This window comes from Cupressus sempervirens, chromosome 4 (genome assembly GCF_028749045.1).
Source record: "Cupressus sempervirens isolate cs-2001-9-10 chromosome 4, ASM2874904v1, whole genome shotgun sequence".
NCBI lineage: Eukaryota > Viridiplantae > Streptophyta > Pinopsida > Cupressales > Cupressaceae > Cupressus > Cupressus sempervirens.
Genome location: NC_143121.1, coordinates 375,580,248 through 375,603,462, shown reverse-complemented (window position 1 = coordinate 375,603,462; position 23,215 = coordinate 375,580,248). Strand labels below are relative to the sequence as shown.

At 35.6% G+C, this 23,215-nt stretch overlaps 1 protein-coding gene across 4 annotated transcripts in view; it reads right to left on the bottom strand.

The window, feature by feature from the left end:
- LOC149561638 (uncharacterized) overlaps window positions 1-23,215 on the bottom strand; it is a 165,832-nt gene that overhangs the window by 116,301 nt on the left and 26,316 nt on the right. For all 4 annotated transcript variants that reach the window (XR_016363842.1, XR_016363841.1, XR_016363843.1 and 1 more), the window contains exon 2: window positions 16,131-16,204. Coding sequence is in view for 1 of the 4 variants with exons in the window: in XM_089825219.1 (XP_089681345.1) it covers window positions 16,131-16,204 (74 nt within the window). In the remaining 3 variants the exon portion in view is untranslated. The remainder of the gene's footprint in view (window positions 1-16,130; window positions 16,205-23,215) is intronic.

The window sequence follows — 23,215 nt, the reverse complement described above, 5'->3', positions numbered from 1 at the left end:
TTCCGGATGATTGATTGATTAACAGAGGAACAAATGTATTCCTTATAAAGAATTACAAGGGTGTTGTTTCTAAAAGAAACAACGTAGATTGAAGACGAAATTAGAAACAAAACTAAAGACAGGATAGGAAACATTCCTATTTGGACTGAAGACAAAAGAGACAGGATAAGAAACATTCCTATCTAGACTGAAAGATGGACTACAAATAAGTAGTTGACCATTATAGAAAGTATTTAACTAAGGAGATAATATCTTAATAAAGATATTAAAGATATTATCTTAATAATTAGAAGCATCAAAATGGTGCATCGATCGAGGGGGGAGCTTGTGAACATTAATGTTAGTGGTTTTTCTCAAGGGGAGCAGCGGTATTTAATATTTATATTGTTTTTTGCCTCTGTCCTTAATGGTCCTTGATGACAAAGGAGGAGAAAGATAAGGAAAATGTTCATTCTCAGGATTTTTTTGGTTATTATACTTAAGTGCAGTTGACAGTATTATCTAAACATTTTTTGTGGTTGTTTGCCACCAATGACAACAGGGGAGATTGTTGAAAACATGTTTATCAATTTATCGTCTGCGTATCACTGATTTCAAACATTGTTGTCCAGGGGTATTTACTGAAGATTGGTATATCGGTGCTCATAAGATGGTATTTATCAGTGCTTTAGTTTTATTTTATTATGTCATGCAAGTTGTGGTTAGCTGGCAAAGATATACAAGTGTAGAAAACAGTTCTTCAATTGCAGATGACAATGCTCCAATTTTGTATACATTTGTATTTTTCAAAAGGTTTTTGCTCCGGAAATAAAGGTTGAAGATGTGCATAAGTATGAGAATTGTATTCGTGTCTTAGTCTTGGCTGTGGTCTTTCTCAGTGATCAAGAAAGAGTTCCTAGTGATCCAGAAACAGTGTTACCAAGTGTTGCAAATATGATCAATTGTTGTGATGATCCAAAAATATGTTGTGATAGCTTTTGACAAGGATTGTTAATGTCTAATGTGGTGTGTGGATCTCACCATATGGCATGTACCAAACACAATTTCCAAGTTAAGTGCTTCTTAGGGCAGCATATTACTACTTACTTCAGATGATAATTTAAGTTATTCGAGTGATTGAGAATCTGGCATTGGCCTATGTGTAAAGTGTCCATGGTCCCTCTCTCTCCAAGAGTCATCATTCTCTATGTTTTAGGTTTGAGTATTGCATTTAATATTAATCTCTTATACAAATGGGTTTGCGCTATGTGTGACCTATGCATTTAATGTTTATCTCTTATCCAGTTGGGCTCATTTTATATTTTGGTACATGCTTATGGTATGGGACCTATTGTAATTTGTTGTTACCATGGCTGACTTGTAACTTAATTGTAATATCCTTTTGGCATGATCAACCTTGTATTCTCCAATAATCTATCTTGTATAGAAGTACAGTTTGTGCTTTGGAAAAATGTAAGAGAGTAAACAAGAATATTACGGGCGAGGCAGTGAAAATCTATATGCACATTTCAAAAGAGCAGAGTTTGGTTTATGAGGTTGTTTTTCTATGATAGTGGGATACAAGAAAAGGCAATAACAGTGTGCTACTAAGGTCGATAGTGTTGTGCAGATCAACTCCATCATCCGGAGAATTTCTCATTAGCTATTGTCAAGAGTTGTATATACCTTGTCCCTAGGACAATGTGTCTTAGGTGCAAAAGTATGTTGCAGTATCTTGCTACTTGGGTAGTGTGCCTCTACTCGGAAGTCTGGAGCAGTGGCCTCCTATTTATTCATTGTTCTATTGGAAGTGAGCCCCTGGTCACAAATCTGGAGTAGTGAGCTCCTTCTATCTATCTAATCAAAATGTGTACATCAATGAATTATCTTCGTGTGCAAGTACTCATTGTAGTTATTCCCAGTTTGGATTTTCCGCATATAAAATATTGGTGTTTATGTATTGCTATTTCAAGTTCATTACTTGCTTAATGTGTATGTAATGAATATTGAAGTTAGTTGATTAAGGGAGCAAGGTTTTAGTTTATGTTGATTCCACGCCCCCCCCCCCCCCCCTCACCAAGTATTCAGTTTGTGTTTAACACCTTATTCCCTATTTCTTGTCAAGAAAACGGTCACTGATTTCGGCTCTCATTCTTCAACCATCCCCACTTTTCCACATTTCTTTTCTCATTTTCTCCCATTTTCTCCTTTGTTCTTACTGTTCAAGGGTCAAACCTTCATCTAGGTAAAGTGCTTGCCTCTAAGTAACCCTCTATTTTTCAAGGTCACATTCTTATCCTCTCTATTTTTCTCAAGACTCTTACATGTCTACCACTTCCTCCAGCTACCTTTTATCGAATCTTGATTACCTGCTGGATAAAACCTATCCATTCAACTTTTCTTTAAAGAAAGCCTCTTGTTAGAATGCAAGTGTAATGTCCCCTTTTTATAAATATGAGAACACTACAATGATTATTAAACGCCTACAAATATGATGCAATTAATGGAGAAATGTGTGAAGCATATTGTAATTAGATGGATAATATGCTTATATTGAGAAATTGTAATTCCAATGCCACAATGGAATACAAGAAGCTCATAAGGCTATGTCTGCAATGATAGTTCGAACCTCAATGTGATTCAACAGTTGTCTCTGATATGATAATGTAGATCATGTGAATTCCCTACTGGCCATCGTTAATAGATTACTTGCACTTTGAATAAATCTATATGATTGTGATAGCAATTGTATGCTTAAATAGAATGAAAGTCCACAAGGAAACAAATATAATATCAATTCTTCATTCAAACCTTCCATAGCCTAGTGGCTTTGATCATATATAATATTTGAATAGGCATGATGAACTGTTGCCACCATTGGTTATGTTTGCCGCCATGATTAACAATAAACACAATAAGAGGATCGATTGTTATGAACCAATCACAATATAAGAACAATACGACTAGGGGTAATTGTATGTAATGATCAAGTGTCAATAAGTATCCATTGTCTTAGAAATTTTATATAACTCATAATAATCATATTGATTATCAGAAGTAATCAGTATAATAATTAATTATTGTTTATCCATGGACCACCAAGGACACTTGATCATGGATGATAATGATGTCATCTTTGAATATAGTATTGAAGCATGTTGCTCTACAGATACATCCATACATGTTAGAATGACCAAATGATAAATCATTGTAGCATGTGTCTCTATATACATATACCAAGGATGTCAACATGAACATCACCATAGATACATCAATGATAGCATATATCAATAATCTCAACATGTTGCGTTGATAATGAATGATGTAGCCATGTATATATGCATGTATGTATGTATATGCCCATGACTGTTTGTATATATGTGCATGTGTACCTTTGTATAAGCGAATATGTGTGCATATATTATTAATAATTACAAAAGTAATTAATAAATATTCCCTTGTTATTAACAATGATCAACAAATCAATATATACAAAAAGAGTGAACGATGTTTCCTTAGGAAACGATTGTAAAGAATAGAAACATTCTATTCTAGCTAATAGAAAACTACTAGTTAACTACAGGCTAACTAAATATTGAAAACATTCTAATATTTACAATAGATTACAAATAGACAACCATTAAATAATAATAGACGCTATCTATCATCGTAATGCCCTCCCTTAATGGTTAATCTATCTACAACACCAAGCTGTCTTCTGAATTTGACAAACTTACCAAGACCAAGAGACTTGGTGAGAATGTTTGTAGTCTAATCCGCTATAGAAATGTACTACAAGTCTATTGTCCTGTCTTCAAACATCTGTCGTATGTAGTGACAGTGAACATCCACATGCTTGGTTCGTTCATGGAAGACTACATTCCATGCTAATTTGATAATGCTTCCGTTATCAACAAACAAAATAATTGGTCCTGCTAGTCACATTTGCATATCCCCAAACATCTGACGAAGCCAAACAGCTTCACATCTGGCCTTAACAATCCCTTTGTATTCAGCCCCTATGAAGGAGAGAGAAATTACCTGGTGCTTCTTACCGGTCTATGTGACGACACCAAATCCCAAACAGAACACATATCCAGAAGTTGAGTTGTTATCGTCAGCAAAGTCTACCCAATCTAAATCTATGAGCCCACTGAGTCTAGGATTAGAGCTTCGAGAGTAAATAAGTCCATAATCTATATTACCCTTCACATAACGAAGCACATGCTTTGCTGCCATCCAATGATCAGCATTGGAAGCTATCATAAAGCATGAGATGTAGCTAACTGTGAAGTTGATATCAGCCCTAGTAGCAAGGAGGTAGATGAGGTTGCCTACTAGTTGCCTATATGTAGTATCATCAATAGGAGGAGAATCAGACTCGGCTGGTAACTTGAGACCATTCTCCATGGGTGTAGATGCAAGTTTGCAATCCTACATAAAGAATTTGTCTAACAGAGCCCTAGCATATTTGGACTGAGAAATGAATATACTAGAAAACTGTTGCCAAACCTCAACACCTAGGCAATAATGCATGAGCCCAAGGTGAGTAATATCAAAAGACTAGCATAAACTCTATTTGATTCCCTAAATCAAAGATGCCAAACTACTAGTGATGATCAAATCATCCACATAAATAACCAGAAGAATGATGTCACTGTCAATTGTCTTGATGTACAAATTTGAGTCTGAACAACTCTTCTTGAAGCCTTGATCACTGAAGTACTTACCAATTTTCATGTAATATGCCCTAGAGGCCTGCTTCAAGCCATAGAGAGCTTTCACTAATCTGAGAACCTAATGTTCCTTACCAGCAACCTTGAAACTAGGAGGTTGCGTCATGTAGACCTCTTCTTGTATGTCACCATTCAAGAAAGCACTCTTGATGTCCATCTGATGGACTTTCCAGCCAAATTATGTTGCCATGGCTAGGACTAATCTGATTGTGCTCATCTTTGCAGTAGGTGCAAAGGTCTCCTCATAATCAATGCCCTAACACTGAAAAAATCCCTTTGCAACTAAACAAGTTTTGTACTTATCTAAAGTACCATCAGATTTGTATTTGATTTTGTAAACCCATTTGAGCCAATGGGTTTCTTCCCTGATGAAAAATCAGAAAGAACCCAGGTGTTATTCTTCAACAGACCAGTGTTTAGATGTCATGATATGTTCCCAGTAGGGAATTACTTTAGCCTCAAAATATGTTGAGGTTCAAACACACTGTGAATGTTGGCCATGAAAGCAAAGTTAATAGACTCTGTAGTTTTTCTCTTTTTTCGAGCAATTCTCCCATCAATGAGCTCACGAAGATCAACAAGTGTCTTAGCTCACCACTTAGGTCAGAGAGGAGAATAACCAACATTAGTACCAAGAGATGCTCTATGATCAAGTTCCTCATTAGAAGAATCTAGATCAAAATCTAGTGGAGCATCTACAAATTTGGGTGATCCTATAGGAGAAGTTGGACCGACTCGCCTAACTCATCTGACTCGGCAGATTTTTTATTTTTGTTTTCAAAATTTTCTTAATAGATCTAAAATTACCTTTGTACTTATGTAATTGATGTATGTTATTCATGTGTCAAATTACCTTCTATTTCATGAGTTTATTGTGTCTTTAAGCTTTATTGAATAATGGGTGCATGGAATTTCTTTAAATCCTGAAAAACCTCTAAATTTCAAGGGTTTTATCACTCTGCCAAGTCACAGTCGAGTTTGAGCCGGGTCACGAGTCGAGTTACCCTTGTCGAGTTTGGGCCGGGTCCAAGTCTTGTTACTTAGATAACTAGAGTTGCAGAAGCTACTGCAGCCCTCCCATAAGTGGAACTAATGGATGTCTAACTCCCAAATCATGAGCCTGCATAGGCTGGTCTACTAGATCAAAAACAAGACAAACAAGCATGAATGGTCCTCATTGCTCATCAAAGACTACATCACGACTGTACAAGAGACGAGATGGCTCAATGTCAATCAAGCGATAGGCTTTGTGAAGACTATTGTATCCAGCACACATGAGTTTTTGACTCTTCGCATCCAACTTGGTGTGTGACACATCAAGGATCCAAACAAAAGCGAGAGAGCCAAAAACTTTCAGGTGACTGATTTTAGGCTTGCGACCTAACCACGCCTCTTCCAAAGTCTTAACTTTGACCACCATTACAAATTACCAGTTCAAAAGATAAATTGCAATGATTGCTTCTACCCAAAACTTCTTCAGAATATGCCTGTGTTCAAGCATTGATCAAGCCATCTTAGTTATTGTTTTGTTCTAACGTTCAACTACACTAATCTATTGTGGTGTGCGGGGTGTGATTAACTAGCATTTGATGCCATGAGTATGCAAAAAGCTTGAGAATTCATTAGAACAAAATTCCCCCTAATGTCTTACCTAAGAGTAATAATAGATTTCGCAAACTCTTTTTCAACTAAAGGTTTAAACTTTTGAAATACAATAAATGCATCTAATTTCTTTTTAAGAAAATATACCCACATTTTTCTACTAAAATCATCAATAAACGACGAACAATAACTAGCCCCAAGAACAAAAAAGAGTGGCCATAGGGCAGCAAATATCGACATGAAAATGCTGAAGTACCTAAGAAGCTCGCCATGAATCGCCATTAATAAAATGTGTACGATGTTGCTTTTCATCCTAGCATGCATCACAAACTCCAAGTTGTTGAGTCTGAATCTCTTGCAAACTGAGGACAAGCTCTTCCTGTACCATTGATGCGAAAGTGTGGTGACAGAAGACTGTCGAGCAGCCATAGCTAAGTCCCAAGAATCACCAAAATCAGTAAGTCAGAAAAGACCATGATCCTCAAGACCCACTACAACAAAAGACTAAGTCGCCCTATCCGTAATGGTACATTGATATGAACTGAAGGTGACATCCAACTGTGGAAAGTGTTGCAGCAACTAACTGGCTGAGAGTAGATTTAGTTCCATCCCTGGAACATAGTACACATTGAGGAAAATTAGAGTCCTCCCAGCTAACTAAATTTGAATGTTGCCTTTGCCAACAATGGTGTACCCTTCTCAGCCACCAAAAATAACAAAATCTAAATAAGGTTAGTAGTTTGTGAACTAGTCTTTGCAATAGGTGAAATGACAACAGACACCTGAATTAATGTAACAAGCAAACGACTTCACATGATCTGTAGGTCTTCTAGCCATGAAGGCGTAAAAGGTAGATTTCATTTGCTCAAAGTGCTCTGTATTGTTCGCTCTGAGTTGCAAACCTCATTGCTTAGATCGGGCAGCTAAGCGTTACCGACATTCAACCTTCATGTGACCATACTTGTGGCAATAGTTGCATTGAATGTTCTTTTTTTTGGAGCCTTCTGAAGCTAGAGCAGAGGACTTATGCTGAGAAAACTGTTGAGACTTGTCTATGTCCTTCAGAAAGGATTTACCAGCAAAGGCTTGCTCTATAGAGGTGAAGTTAGAACTACTACCGAACTGTTGTTTCCACCAATCTTGTTGAAGCAAAAGTGTGTAGAGATCTGTGAACTTCAAATTAATACTAGTAGAAGTGATGTTGAGAGTCTCGATAAAATGCTTGTACAACTTGGGCAAACTTTTCAGGGTTATGACCACAATGTCATCTTCCTCCATATTGCATCCAATGGCAAGCAACTGATCACGGATTTCCTAAATCCTATTCAAGTGTTCTTAGAGCAATTTTTGCTCATCCATGATAATAGAAAACAAAGTGTTCTTGAGAAAAAGGCTCTGCTTTTGTCTAAAGTCTCATGAAGTTTCTTGAGATGTCCCATATCTCGACAATTGTTTTGCTAGATGGAATTTGAGAAGCTAATCATCAGTTATGAATAATTTGATAAACATCACCACCTCCGATTGTTTAGATCCCATGTATTCTAATTAGTACCAACCATAGTCGGACGCTTTGTAACACCCAGAACAATCTAATCAATATTCCGATATTCAAAGATTGCTAGTATTCGTTGCTTCCAAATGCTATAATTTCGACCATTGAATTTTGAATTGCCCTCGAGCAAAATATTAGAAAAAAAAATGGGAAGACCTAGAAAAATTGAAGGGGTACCCAGAAGAGAGCTCATAAAAACCGAAAAGAATGTTGTCAATTTTCAGATCCATTTGATTGAAAGCTGAGGCACAAAAATCGAGGCACCTTGAAAAATCTGATGACAACCCAGCTGAGCCCTCGAAAAACCCACAAAGAATCTATAATCAAAACAAAATGAGCCAAAAGATTGGGGTTTCTGAACAAAACCCTAGTTGAGAGCCATGAAAGGAAAAAGTTGCCAAGAAAAATGGAGCTTTCAGGTAGAAAACGGTCAATTTTTCCACAAGGGGCATTCTTCCAGAGACGTTGTAGATGAAGGTTTTGATACCAAAAAATGGTGTTACAGGCGCTTGAATGGGTAAAACGTCAACAAGAAAAGCATTATAATATCATGAATCAAATAATAGGCACGTAGGGATGAGGTACAGACGCTAGGGTGTGTGTCGAGTTGTAAACAAAATCAGACGCAAGCTGTAAAAAAATGACCCATGGTTTTGTATGGGCACATTTTTCACCAACAAAAAGAGCGCTTGAATACAAATGTCTCTCACGGATAATGACTAGAAGTTTGCAAAAAAACCCTAGACAAAGCAAATATCTCATGAAAATAATTTTGAAAATAGGGTATCATAATTTCGAAAATGAAATTATGATTTTTGAAAAAATTTAAAATATTGGCTCTGATACCGGATTACAAAAGTAATTGGTAAATATTTGCTTGTTATTAACAATGATCAATAGATCAAAATATACAAAAAGAATGAATGATGTTTCCTTAGGAAACGATCGTAAAGAATATAAACATTCTATTCTAGTTAATAGAAAACTAGCAGTTAACTACATGCAGCATGCTAAATAAACATTAGAAACATTCTAATATTTACAAAAGATTACAAATAGATAACCATTAAATAATGATAAATGTTATCTATTATCATAATATATATCTATGTATATGCATGCGTATATATGTGGATATGCATTTGTGTATAGCTATGCATGCATGCATGCATGTATGTATATGCATGGGTATGTATGTATGTGTATGGATGCACATGTATGTGGTGATGCATTATGCATGCATACATTGTGAAAGGTTTTTAGGAAAATATATGCAAAGATGAACTAACTACATGTAGGAGACTATATAAATGACAAGGTATGTTTTATTGTCCCTGTCTTCTTATTTACATGTTATGTTCTATTGAACAAAATTAAAGGATATCGTAGTCTCCCCTCCTTCAAAAATGCTTGCCCACAAGAATTTGATGTTTCTGCTCTTATGGGTTTCTTCTTGTAGTTGATACAAATTTTGGATGTCCCGTCACCTTTAAAGATTACTTTCACCCTTGCTCTAAACTTGATCTTTTGTAGCTGTGTTTGTTTGTTTATAGGGGGTATGGTAGCTTGAAGTCCATAAAGTGTGTGTTTCGTTCTTCCCTACTTGAAGGTAATAATTTGATGGTTCATGTCCTATTTGAACTGCCTAATGTGCTTCATCCATGGAAGTCTTAGTATTAGATTTGTATTTCCTAATTTCAAAATGTGGACTTGGGCTCTATAAATGTATTCTCCAATTTATAATAAGAGGGGGCGTGTTATAGTATTACATAGCACAATTCTCCCATTTGCCAGCCTAAACTTGATGGAATTACATGAGAATATAAGTGTGTCATGCTTCATGATCTAGGACTTGTTGATAAAGTTGTAAGAGGAATTGTTGTCTAGAGTGCTTTTATGTTCTTTCCTTCTAATTGCCCTTGAGTTTGAAAGGTATTTGAGATAGATTCTTCTAAGTTGGCTAATATAACTTCCTTAAGTAGGTTCTTGGGGTGGTTTATCTTTTGAATCAATCACTAACTACATCTCCTTCGTCATCACTTGGTCTTACTTTGATATAATAAATCTGCCCTTTCCCTTGCATCGATTTCCTAGAACTCGAGATTTTTTTCAACTAAAACACAACTTCAGTCTTCTAAGATCTTGACGAGTTTCAAAGTCTAGCTTGGGATGGGAACTAATTTCTTTATTGGGGGGATTGAAACTTTCTTTAGGAATTTGGGTTTCCGAGGGAAAAAGTTTCCTTATAGTACACCCGAAGTCCAGATCTATTACTTACTTGATGACTTCGAGTAGAGAGAGACAGCCATTGCCTTGAGCCATGCTCTTAAGGGGTCTTGTAGTACATCCATGAAAAGGACAATTAATCATCTTTCAAAGATATTGGTAACTAGGATTTATATCCTTTGAAACTAAGTGATATAGTCCTCTATGCTGCCTCGGTGTCTAACTTGGGTAAGCTCCTTAAAAAAAAATTGGGATCTTTGTTGTCAAATCTTTCAATGAGCATCTCGGTGAAGTCTTGGTAGAAGGTGATTTTGGAACATCCTAAAGCAGAGTTGCCAGAAACTCCTCTGTCACTCCTTGGGCAAACGTATCCCCGTATCCAATTTGGAAACGTATCCAATACTGCTCGGATACACATCAAATATTGTACCCATGTCTGCCTAATAAACTTGATTTTCCAACCATACCAAATACTATGGGATTTTTTTTTTTTTAAGAATTGAAGTAGATCTTCCCTTTAATGCTAAAAAAATATATATTAAAGCAATTTTTTTTTTTAAATAGTATTTTAAAAACCTCCACTAGATGAGAAAGACAAATAAAATGTTTTTTCTATTTCAGCAACCCGTTTTGGGTTATCTTCTAATGCAACTCTACTATGTTTACTAATTGTATAGCGTTAAATTAACTTATAAATATTTATGTAGCATTTATATGTCAATATTATTTTTGAAGTAATGAAAATCTCCTACAATAACTTAGAAAACTATGTTAAATATATGTATATGTATTATTTATTAATGTTGTGTCCAGCCATATCCATATTGGGTGTCTAAATAAATGGCCGTATCCGTACCCAATACCGTTTCCGTATTTGTATCCATATCCGTATCCGTGCAACTTTTTCCTAAAGTAATCATTCTAGTGTCACCATTTGTGTGCTATCATGTCTAAATATAATGCCCTATACTTTATGGCTTCCTCCTCTTCCATAAGGTTTAGTTGCAGGTAGGTATCTAGATTTTGTACCCAAGCTCTTATTAATAACTTTGCAAATCCATCAAAGTACGGTATACTAAGTTTCAGTTTCCCAACTTTCTTATTTAATTCTGAAAAATCCTTGCTTGTTACTTCTTCGAGGCATATACTTTATCCTCAGTTCAAGATATTCTTCAGAAAACATTTTGTATTATGCATATCACCTACTTCCCTGTTTTGTTTGATTGGATCCTGAATCTTGGCAAAAGATAATTTGTTTCCTATTGGTCCCACTGGTAGTGTAAAGTTCGGTAATCCTGGTCTAGAGCTTTGTTCTTTGTATAATTATGTGATTGTTCATAGTTCTAGCAATTCTCAAGGCCTTGAGTCAGGATGATTTGTTTGAGAACATTTTGTAAACTTATTTTGCAGCTCCCTTTGTTCACGAATTATTAGGTCTACCTTGCTTTCCTCGCCCATTTCTATTTATTTTTGTCTTTTCTTCCTGTTGCTATATGTTGAGAGGGGCATGCTCATTCACTAAAGGCAGGAATCGTGGCTCTGATGCCAATTATAATGTCCCCTTCTTATGAATATTAGGAGACTATGGGATTTACTAAATTCCTTCTACAAATATGTGCAAATGCAAGTCATGTGTATGCAATAACAAGGAAATGATATATGATTGGTAATGCCAAATGCTATTATGGATTAAAGGAACTAATGAAATATGATACAATTAATGGAGCAATGTGTAATATACAATGTGATGGATAAGATGTTTATATTCACAAATTGTAATCCCAATGCCACAATGGAATACAAGAAGCTTACAAGGCTATGTCTGCAATGATAATTCAGATCTCAATGGGATCCTACGACTGTCTCTGATATGACAATACACATCATGCGCGTTCCCTGCAAGCCATCTCTGACAGATAGTGAATTATGTGCTGCAATAATAGGGAGATCAGCGGCAGTATGCTGTCTCTGATATCTCTGAAGTGTTTATACAATCTGCTATTTCCTTGGAGCCATCTCTGATATAGAAATATAGTTATACTCTGTACCGTGTTGTCGCTGATCTGTTGTGAATTACTTGCACTTTGAGTATATCTATATAGTTGCAATAGCAACCATATGCTCAAATAGAACGAAAGTCCACAAGGGAGCGAATATAATATAAATTCTTAATTCACACCTTCCAAAGCTGATCGGCTTCGATCATATATAACATTTGAAAAGGCACAATGAACTATTGCAACCTGTTGTTATGCTTGCCGCCATGATTAAAAATGAACACAATAAGAGGATTGGCTATTATGAACCGATTGTGATGTAAGAACAATACAATTAAGGCTGATCCTATGTAATGATCAAGTGTCGATAAGTATCAGTTGCCTTAGACATTTTGATTACTCATAATTACCATACAATTATCATGAGTAATCATTACAATGATGAATTCCTGTTTATCCATGGATCAGCAGTGACACCTGATCATGGATCATAATGATTTCATTTCTGAATATGGTGCTGTATACATCCATACATGTTAGAATGATCAAAAGATAGATCATTGTAGCATGTATGTATATATGCATATATCAAAGATGCCAGCATGAATGCCATCATAGATATATCAATAATCTCAACATGGTGTGTTGATGTATGCTGTAGCCTTGTATATGGGCATGTGTGCATGTATGTATATGCCCCAGAATGTACGTATCTGCATGTGTACCTTTGTATAAGTGAGTATGCATACATGTGTCTATGTATATGCATGTGTATATATGTGGATGTGTATGTGTACAGGTATGCATGCATGCATGCATGTATGTGTATGGATGCAAATGTACGTGGTGATGCATCATGCATAAGTGCGTTATGAAAGCTTTCTAAGAATGCAGATGCAATGATGAACTAACTACTGAGCAGGAGAAAATATACATGTATGTATATTTCTCTTTACCTTCTTATTTACATGTTACGTTCTTTTGATCAAATTAAGGGATACCACAGCAAGCCCTCTCCTCACCAAAGTCTCTCAGGCCTCCAATAATATGTTTGCACCCTTTCTTTTTCGTCTTTTTCTTCCTTTATTTGCCTCTTAAACTGTTTTTCAATGATCACTTTCTGCTAACTTGTTGATCCACTTACCACTTGTGACCATGTTCTAGCCTCTTCTATCCAGTTTCTCAACTGATTTTCCCCAACTCCATGTCTATTCAAGCTAATTGGATCATATTTATTTGCATTATGTCTTCTCCTCCCCCCATTTCTGGCTTCTTGTTTTAGCTGGTTTAGTTGATCTAACTCTTGTTTGACAGTGGCCAGTTCTTTTCGCCTCTTTTCATGTTGCTCTGCAGATTTAGAATTTGTTCTCGGACTATTTTGTTCTCCTTTTGGTGCTCGCTGTTGATCTCTATAACTTCATCCATACTGTCTTTTTCATTTTCAGGAGCTTTTCCACATATGACTCTGATGACCATAAAAGCAATACGGATGTAGGACTTATAAAGCTCCTAGGATACTTTTCTGGCGACAACCTCCATTACAGTGGGTTCTTCTATATTGCCAATAGTTGACTCAAGGTTCTTCACTTTCCCTTTCCATTATCCTCAGCCTGATCAGTTCGTTCTACTCCTAGGGATATCTTACTAGGTATCTTTGTGTTCCTATTGTTTATCATAAGATAAAATCATTGTGATTTTTTTCTTTTCGGTTTATCTCAGTTTTCAAGCTTGTCTCCAGCTTAGAATCCCTTTATTCTGTTCTGCATTTACAAAGATAGTCTTTCTTCTATGTCAACAAGATTCATTGTTTTTGCATGAGGGGATCGTGTTAACCCTGAGCCCCAATTTCCTATTTAATCCCAGACAATTGAGGTAGGAAGTAGTCTGTCCACTTGACAGTTGAAAAGTGTAATTGCATGATGCTATTAATTTTTAAACCCTCTTGGCATAGAAAATTTAACAGATACTCCAGTTGTATTTCATTTGCCAAGTTTTCAGTGTTCATTATATCCTCCAAAGCTCCCGAATGTTTTGGAAGTATGTATGGTTTATAAATTGTCCATAATCTATTGTTTAATAAATTTGTGGATATTCTAAATGGAAACTTTGGCATACCAGGTTTAGATTTTCCTTTACACACTTTTCTTTAGCTTCCATATGATAGTGTAGTGTGAGTTATGATGTGGGTTTTGCCAGTTTTTGTGAGTTTGGCCAGTTTTTGTGGGTTTCCTAGGTTTTGTCCACATTTGCCAAAAGGAAACAAAAGATTATTAAAAAACACAAAGAGAAATGGGAATTGGCAACAGAGAAACTTGGAATGCAACTGAATGCCTTTCTCAAGAATCAATCTTGTACGTTATGCCCCAGTCTTGTGGGCCCGTCTTTGTCTTTGCCTGCAGTCACTTTCTCACAAAACCTTTCCACAAAATGCAGGCCTCTTGCATGGTGTCCTCATTGCCCTCCTCAGGCTGCTCAGAGACCTCGAGACCAAGCTCGCAAAACCCACACAAACACTCTAAATTTTAGAGGTCCCACTTCAGAGCCCCACTGCCCAAGAACCGAGCCTGCTATGAGCACCTCAGACCTCAACCTATAGTTCCCTCATTTCCCTCAAAATGCAGCTCCATTTTCCTGCTATAAGCGCTGCGCATTGATCAAAGCTAAAGAAGCTGAATCCACCATCGATCAAAGTTATAGAGACTGTGAATCCAAGGGCTGTAAAATCATGTTTTACTGATATTAAAAATAAAGAGAAGGCCCCACAAAGAGATATTTTCTGCATGGCATGCTTAGTGTATATTTCAACTCTCATTAACATGAGAGCTCCCATTGTGTAAGAAATCCTATGTTTTACTGTCACATTCAAAGGTGCAATATACCTTTTTCTGCTCAAGTGCTACCACTTTCAATTTATTTACTTGTGGTATTCAATGTTTTTTCCACATGTTTGTTACAGAAGATAGTTCACAAGTACAATCAAAGGTTAAAAAAGAAAATACATAATGTCCGCTCCCACAATAAATTCCAATATAAATGCTAACCTGATTTTCAACAGTTAGCCTATGGTGTACTAGTCAGAAAGCTATAGACATGATGATGGCAAGCTATGTCAGGCATATGTCAGGGTATGTCAGGTATGTCTGGGTGTGACTCCCAAGTGAAATCTAATCCATGAGAGTCTCCTAAGCTTGATAGTGTGGTCTTCATATGCATCAAATAACTTGGTTGGCATGAATATTTAACATTTTATTGACAGAAAAAATATAGATATTTAAATTAGGTTATAAAATATATTTTTTAATGTTTGACTTTTTTGGGTCAAAATTATGCTTTCTTGTCACATATCCAGTCCTGGACTCATTCATTTTGCAAATATGCAACAATAGCTCTTTTCTTGTGTGTGGTGAAGGTCTTCTTGGAATCCAAATGCATTGATGTGCAGTAGCATTGCAGTCCACAAAAGGTAGGGATCTTTTCAACCATACATTTACACATGTACATCTACTATACATTCAGCAATAGTTTACATTAGATATGGCAGAGAAACATGTAAACAAGAAATGCAAGAAAATGGGCCCAACCTAAAGAAGATTCGCATTGTACATCTAGTCAATGCAATATAAAATAATTAAAGAGACAATCCATTGGATAATTAGTTTTGTGACAGCTTGTGGATAAGCTATTACTTATTTATATTTAATTCCTCACATAATAACCCTATTATGTTTATTTTTCATAATTACAGATGCAGTGTGCTCAAATTCAAGGCCAGGGTTGTGTGGCAGTAACTCTCCCCATAGTTGATGTCATCTTTCTAAATAAATGAGAACTTCTACAAAATCAAGAAAGACAATATATGACATGGTCCCTGTTGTATTTAGGGAAAAACAGCCCAACTAGACACCAACAATAAAAGAACAAGTAAACCATTCTCAGGATTCCTTGTAACCAAGAGTACCATAAAAATAAGAACTATTCATTAAGAAATAAATGGATTAATTTCATAGGCAATAATTATATGCAATGTGAACAACACACCTTAAAAGCACCAGAAAAGAAATCTGAAACCCTGGAGATACGACCTTCATTTACAAGCACTGATCCAGCTATACCTAAATATCAGAAAGGTATACATGAGCAATATGCAAAATCATTACACTTCCAAAGAACACAATATGAGTACATCATAAATGAGTCGTACAAACCACTAAGAATTTTATCAGATTATGAAATACAGATCAATGCATGGAAACCTTGAAAATGAAACTCTATTTATGCTTTTCTTATAACAGCTTATAAAATAAAACTATAACAGACCAAGCATCAGGTTTATAAATAATCTATAATCAATTCCCAAAATTTGTGTAAATATAGTTATCTACTAACAATAAGTACTCATACACATTCTTCACAGGCTCCTGCAGTTGGGTGTTAAATTTTACTGGCTTGTCAACAAATGAAGGCAAAGATATCTTGGAGGAAGGCATATTATTTGTGGATTACATTTTTTGCACCCAGAAAGAGGTATAATAAACCATATAAGACTAATGAGAATAAGACAACAGATACTTTTTATTATACGAAGTGTGTCATGGGTGTCAAAAATAATATTAAAGCACAAATAAAATGGTAATTTAAATCTGTGAATTACATATCATCATCATGGCTCTACATCAACATATCTTATTAAGTGCGTTATGAGAAAAGAAACACTCTACAGAAGATTCCAATTTCGGGACACTCATACAGACCATGCATACATCTGTCTCAAGCAACATTCTGTCCTGCAGGTCTGAACACAATTAAGATTGACAAAAAATGGAGAACAGTCTATAATATCAGAGAATATAATACAAAACAAGAAAAATCAGGATTTGACCTAAAAAAACAATCCCCAATTCAGAAATCACCTGCTTCACTTCTTGGGAAATTCTTCTTGATATTAAGATTTCTTAAAAATGGATAACCAAGAAAACATAAGTATTATTCACCTTCCTATAGGGTGTATTTTATGTCATTTCACCTCCCTCTCTGTAGATTTCCTAGATCATCTCCTCTCAGGTTGAGTGGGCAGAACTTTCATTTTTGTATGTTAATTCTACACTAAGTCATTGCTCCTGAGCCCATCAGATCCCACCAAAGTCGGAAGAAAAATACACAACAAAATTCACAAAGGGTGCAAGCACAAACCCTAGAACGAAAACACACCAGCACTTAAGACAACTACAACAAGAAAAACCACAAAACACCAACACACTCATGCAGACCCCTCATGCAGCCCTAATGAATCGATAAAAGCGAAGAAATGGCAGCTAGGGTTTCTAATGTCCCCTTTTTGAGTAGGAAGTGTAGACTCATCATTAACCCATGTTGTGGCAATCCCAAGGGCTAACTAGGACTTTGAAGAGATCTCAGTGAGTCTTATGGTGATTATGTTTGGATGCATCTCGTCAAGCCTTCTCCAACGAGCTCAAATACATGGAATTTAGAGCTTATATATATATATATATATATATATAAGAGTTACTTGTTCAAGTTCGGGTTTGAAGGACCAATTTGCTAGTACGACAAAATTTTGAAATGTGGGTCAGGTTCGTTTGAGTTCTTTAGTACAAAATAAAAATTAAACATACATACATATACATATGTATGCAGCCAAGAATGAATTATGATTAGAATGCCATATAGTATCATAAAAAAACAAAAACACCATAAACTTGTAATCATAACATCATATCTATTATCAACACCAAAATATTAAAATAATATCAAGTCCAAGTATGATTGTTTTGACTTTCAACAATTTGAACTTTATCCTGAGTTTTAATCATCTAATGGATTATCTAAATCTTCATCTTCTTCTCATGATCAAAGGCATTAGAGTTGATTCACAAATAGTGCCAATGTCAATGGGACCAGCTCAACTAATGACTTTCTACTTTCTAAGTTGTCGAATCCTTATTACTTTTCATTGTATACAGAGCTTGTTAGTTTGTAATTAACATCCTACTTGAAAAATGTTATATAAGTAGCTTTGAACTACCTTAACCTACTAAAGATGTTTAATGTTTAACATATCATTTATCAGGATACAAAGTTTCCAATTAATCGGACAAGGATCATTTTTAGCAAGTGGGTATAAAAATTTCAGTGGAAGATATATTGAGTACTAGTTTAATTTGAAATATCTAATTCTAAGAAATTTTTGTTTTGTAATGTTAAAGATCATTATTCAAATTTGGCAATAATCATTTTCTGCACTAAATTATAGAATGTATCTCAATGGAACTATACCTAGTTCACACTAGGTCTGACTGGGTCTGCCTTGGTTCAAACATGGTTTGACCTAGGTTCGTCCTAGAGGAACTAGCTTGCCTGGGTTCGAACCCAAAAGGAAACCTAGACCAGAACCAAGGACCAGTTTGAGATTCACCTGGTTTGAAGGGTTGGGGGGAGACCTGAGTAACTAAGGTACATATGTGTGTGTGTGCGCGCGCGCGCATGTGTCTATATATATATGTATGTATGTATGTATGTATGTATGTATATTATTTACACACATATGAAATCAAGGCTATAAGTGTATATATAAAATTTACACACATGTGAAATCAAGGCTCTAAGTGTGTGTATATATGTATATATGTATATATGTATATATAATTTATACACGTGAAATCAAGGCTATAAGTGTTTGTTCCAAATTAATATTCTAATACTGATTAAAGAAGAGTAACTTTATAAACTTAAGCCAATATTAAAATATTTACCTTGACTACACTTGCATCATGGGGTAAGCAACATGAAGGTCACAAAGTAATATAGAAAAATAAACATTTGAAAAAGGAAGATTAAGGCAAAGTTTAGTAAGGATCTATTCGACAAGGAAGTTATAGAAGCCCAAGAGACATAATTGTTTAGGAGGAAAACATTCAAATGGAAGTTTTATGCAGAAGGGACAAGAGGAAGAAGGTACAAGATGCGGAAAATTTCGGAAGGAAAAAATATTGAATGTGTGTCTAAGAGGAAGAAAAGAGATTTTACTAGGATCCTTGAGTGTTATTTGTTGTTGAGCCTTAGGGACAAAATCGCCTACAAGCTTGCATCTTGACGTCACTACAAGATGTGGTCTTGAGATGACGTGGGAGTTTTAGGGCACAAGAAGTATTTGTTATTGTAAATGTTGAACAAAGTAAGAATTGTTGTTGTCGTCGTCTCTATCTTGCTTGGGTATCAGGGTCTTTCCTATCAGACACGACAAAGCTGAGAAAATTTGTAGCATGAGATTGTTATTGTCATTGCTAAGTCATCGTGGAGCATGCGAGATATTAAATATCGCTGCCACCACTAAGTGTTTGTTCCTTGGAGGCTGGTATTGCATATGTGGGTGTGGTCCTATAGTCTGAAATTGGTCAACACACAACCCGGACATTTGTGCATGCTACAACTCAACAAGCTCCGATCATAGGAAATTGGCGGATTGCTTCTTTGAAGGGATAGTATATAGTGTTTGTGACTGCTAGAGATGTGTGTAGGTATGGTGGAGTGGCTATCAAGTCTCAGGACAAGTAAGCAGACATATAACAGGTCGGTTTTTTTCCAAAACACTAGTTAATGCAAACATGAATTCTAAACTAATGTTCAGATGAATGTAACAGTTATATTGTTGTAGCTTGATATTTTCCATTTGGTTATTATTGCGAGTAATTTGTACGGGCAAAGAAGAATCTGCAATTTCATTGAATAGATAACCCTGCAATTAGTAAAGAAAGACAAATATTAGAACTCAATGGCATTTTTTCCTTGAAAGCAAAATTGCTGTCCAATATTCTGAGTAAAAGTATTTAGAAATTGGTGGAGAAAGGAGGGATCTTTACAATAGTATCAGAATGGTAAACATCGCCATCCTTGCAGCTAAAATATTACAAATAGTTGAGAAATGATATGACCGATTGGAGTAATCAGCCCTTGACACACCATTACAACTTAAGGAGAACTAGAGCACGTTTTAATGCAGGTTGAGAAGAGGAAAATCAGGAAGAGCAATTTGTTGCAGATGAAGAGGGTTTTGATAGTATGGGTGACAGGAATGCTAGGGATCCAGATGAAGAGATATTTATGTAGTTATTGGATACCATAGCACAGGGACAGAGATTAGCTGAGCAAGAGCACAAGAACATAATCAAAGCTAGAATATCAGAAACATGTTGAAAGAAATGGTCCAAAAAATTTCTCAATTCACCATGGTGAGCAAGTTGATGGATTAGTGCATTCTCAAGGGTTACTGGATGAAGGAGATGGTAATTCAGAGGAATCATATAGTGAAGATGAAACAGAACTGCATATGGCATATGAATAGGAGGAAGTTTCAGAAGATAATGTCAATGAAGATGTTAGTCTTGTTGATGCAACATCTGATGATCCGGATGATAACTCTCATAAGGGTATGCCTGAATTCTCTATGTTCATAAATCCATTGTTTGAAGAGAAAACAGATGAAGATATGCACAAGTTCTCTATATTCTCGAATCCATTGTTTGAAGAGGAAACGGATGAAGATATGTTTGATTTCTCTGTATTCTTGAATCCATTATTTGAAGAGGAATGTCTATGCAATCAAATCCATCAGCATCAGGATGAAGACAGCAGGCTTAATGAGGAGCATGAAGCTGTTGAAACTCAAAATATGTGTGGGGAGGTATATTCAGAGAGTGAGAAATGCATTAGTTCATCCCATGAGCAGGGGTTGTCTCATAAATGTGAAGAAGATATGGAATCAGATAGGTGTAATGAGGAGAGTGTGTTGGAGATTGGTTCTGAATCTTTCCAAATGTACTATCTGATCAAATTATTGATGCACCGTGACATAACATTTCATGAAAATAAGCCGTTTTGTGAAGAGAAATGATATCTGGAGTGTGGGAATAGGGCAGATTGTTAAAAAGAAGACTCATTTCAATACTTTTATGATTGTTCCATTGCATAGGGATCTTCCATTCAACAAAGGTCACATTGCTGGAGAAAAACAAATGAGTGTTGTCCATAAGGATGGTGCATCTAATACAACACGATCCAAAGTATTACATGATCAGAACTATGTCTTTGATGGAAGAATTGAAATATCCCCAGTAGATACTTACCCAATTTCTTTCTCAAGACAATATTCATAACATAAACATATGAAGTTGCATTATAAAACCAATAATATAAACTATAGATTCTTAGAAAAAACCTAGAATTAAGCTATTGCATTATACATCAGCAACACAATAAACAAAATTTAATTGGTCCAATCTCAAACACAGTTTTATAGTCAAATTGGAACACTAAGAAAATAACCTGTAAGCACACGCGAGACACCTAATGTAACGTCTCCACGGACAATGGGTTTGCGTCCACTGTCTATCGGCACAAGGGGCTACGTCCTCACGCTGGCTGAAAGCTGAAGCTTTCTAAATAACTCTCGCAAAAAAGAAACTGAAATCTGAATCATAAACCAAGCATATCTAAATGAATGAGTCTCTCTCCTTTTAATCCGCAAAGTTGTGACTCTTCGACTCCCTTCCGAGCTTTTTGTCTTATCTCCCCTTGCCATATTAGCCCACTTTATAATACTTAATTGACCTTTTATAATTTTAATCCATACTATCAAAGTCAATTTTAATATTTTATGAATGTCTTCAAATTTTGTAATGTCCCAAAAAGGGGAAATTACAAATCTTCCCTCCTCAAGATCGCTTGTCCTCAAGCAATCAATACCAGGATCCCATATGAATCTACAAGTAGCTCTGTAGCCCAATCTGAAAACAAATCCTACCACAATGCGAAGCAAGGTGTCCCAATGCAACCCATCCATCAACCGGATCCCTAGATCCCATATTAATGTATGAAATATCGCTGCATCTATAGGCTGTACAACTCTAATTATCATCGCATCCAATCTCAAATGGAGCAGAGCTACAACAAAATCATCAACAAGCCATAGATACATACGGTCAACGCGTAGTTCCCAAACCCTGTTGTCATGACAACCTGATAAGACGAGGTAGAAAAGTATCAAGGAGCTATGTATAACCTAGTAGATGGTGATGACCCAGCCTAAATAGTTGTTGTAAGAAACAAGTTGCTCAAAAGCTGAAAACAACACCATGGGCACATCAAACTGTCGTCATCAATCTGGAGAACCCCTAAGTACATAGGTGCTATGAGTAAGAATGAAGCTGAAAAACCATCCCCTATGATTGGAACATAACTCTCATCAATACTCCACCAAGATCTATTTAATGGTTGATATATGAAACCCATCCCACTCCTATATGGGTTGAAATCGGAAACCATATTTGGGTTGATCAAAAGACGAGCGACCATAGTCAATTCACCACACCAATCCTGTGACCAAGATTCATTGCTAAGAACTGTAATTGGATCCAATATTCTAAAGTTCTTCCATTTATCTCAAAAAGGGGATTATCGGAAGTCCAATCAGCATCTACTTCAAACATGGGGTTGTCAACAAGTTGAATGTAATCTGAAATTTCGATACTTAGTCTTTTGGGACAACTATCCAAGTTATAAGTCTTTTGAATGCTATCGCATTCATTAATTACTTCTTGAAAAAACTCCTACGTCTCTTTATCCTCATGCTCTCGAAAGTGATTTGTGTGTCATGGCCCCCACTTAGAACCCTAATTATAGTGTTCTCCACCTATAAGAGATAGATAAATGATATAAAAGAATACATTATTATTATCTATTGATGTAATGATAAATAAATCTAATATATTCATTAAGTATGATACAAGGTTATATATTACCATAATATAACGTAATCTAAATATATCAACATATTGATATAATAATGATATTATATTAATATAATATAAAATAGTGATACATCAACTACTATGATTGAAATGTATAGTTATTAAATGATAAAGAATAAATAATATTTATGATAATTAATAATCAAATAAAGAATAACAATTATGAAAATCTTAATAATAATAATATATTAATCATATAAATAATAATTATAATAAGGGCATTAGAAGAGACACATCCTTTCAAACATGACAAATATATAAGGACGTCATTTTCTTAGGGAATTACATCATCACTTACTC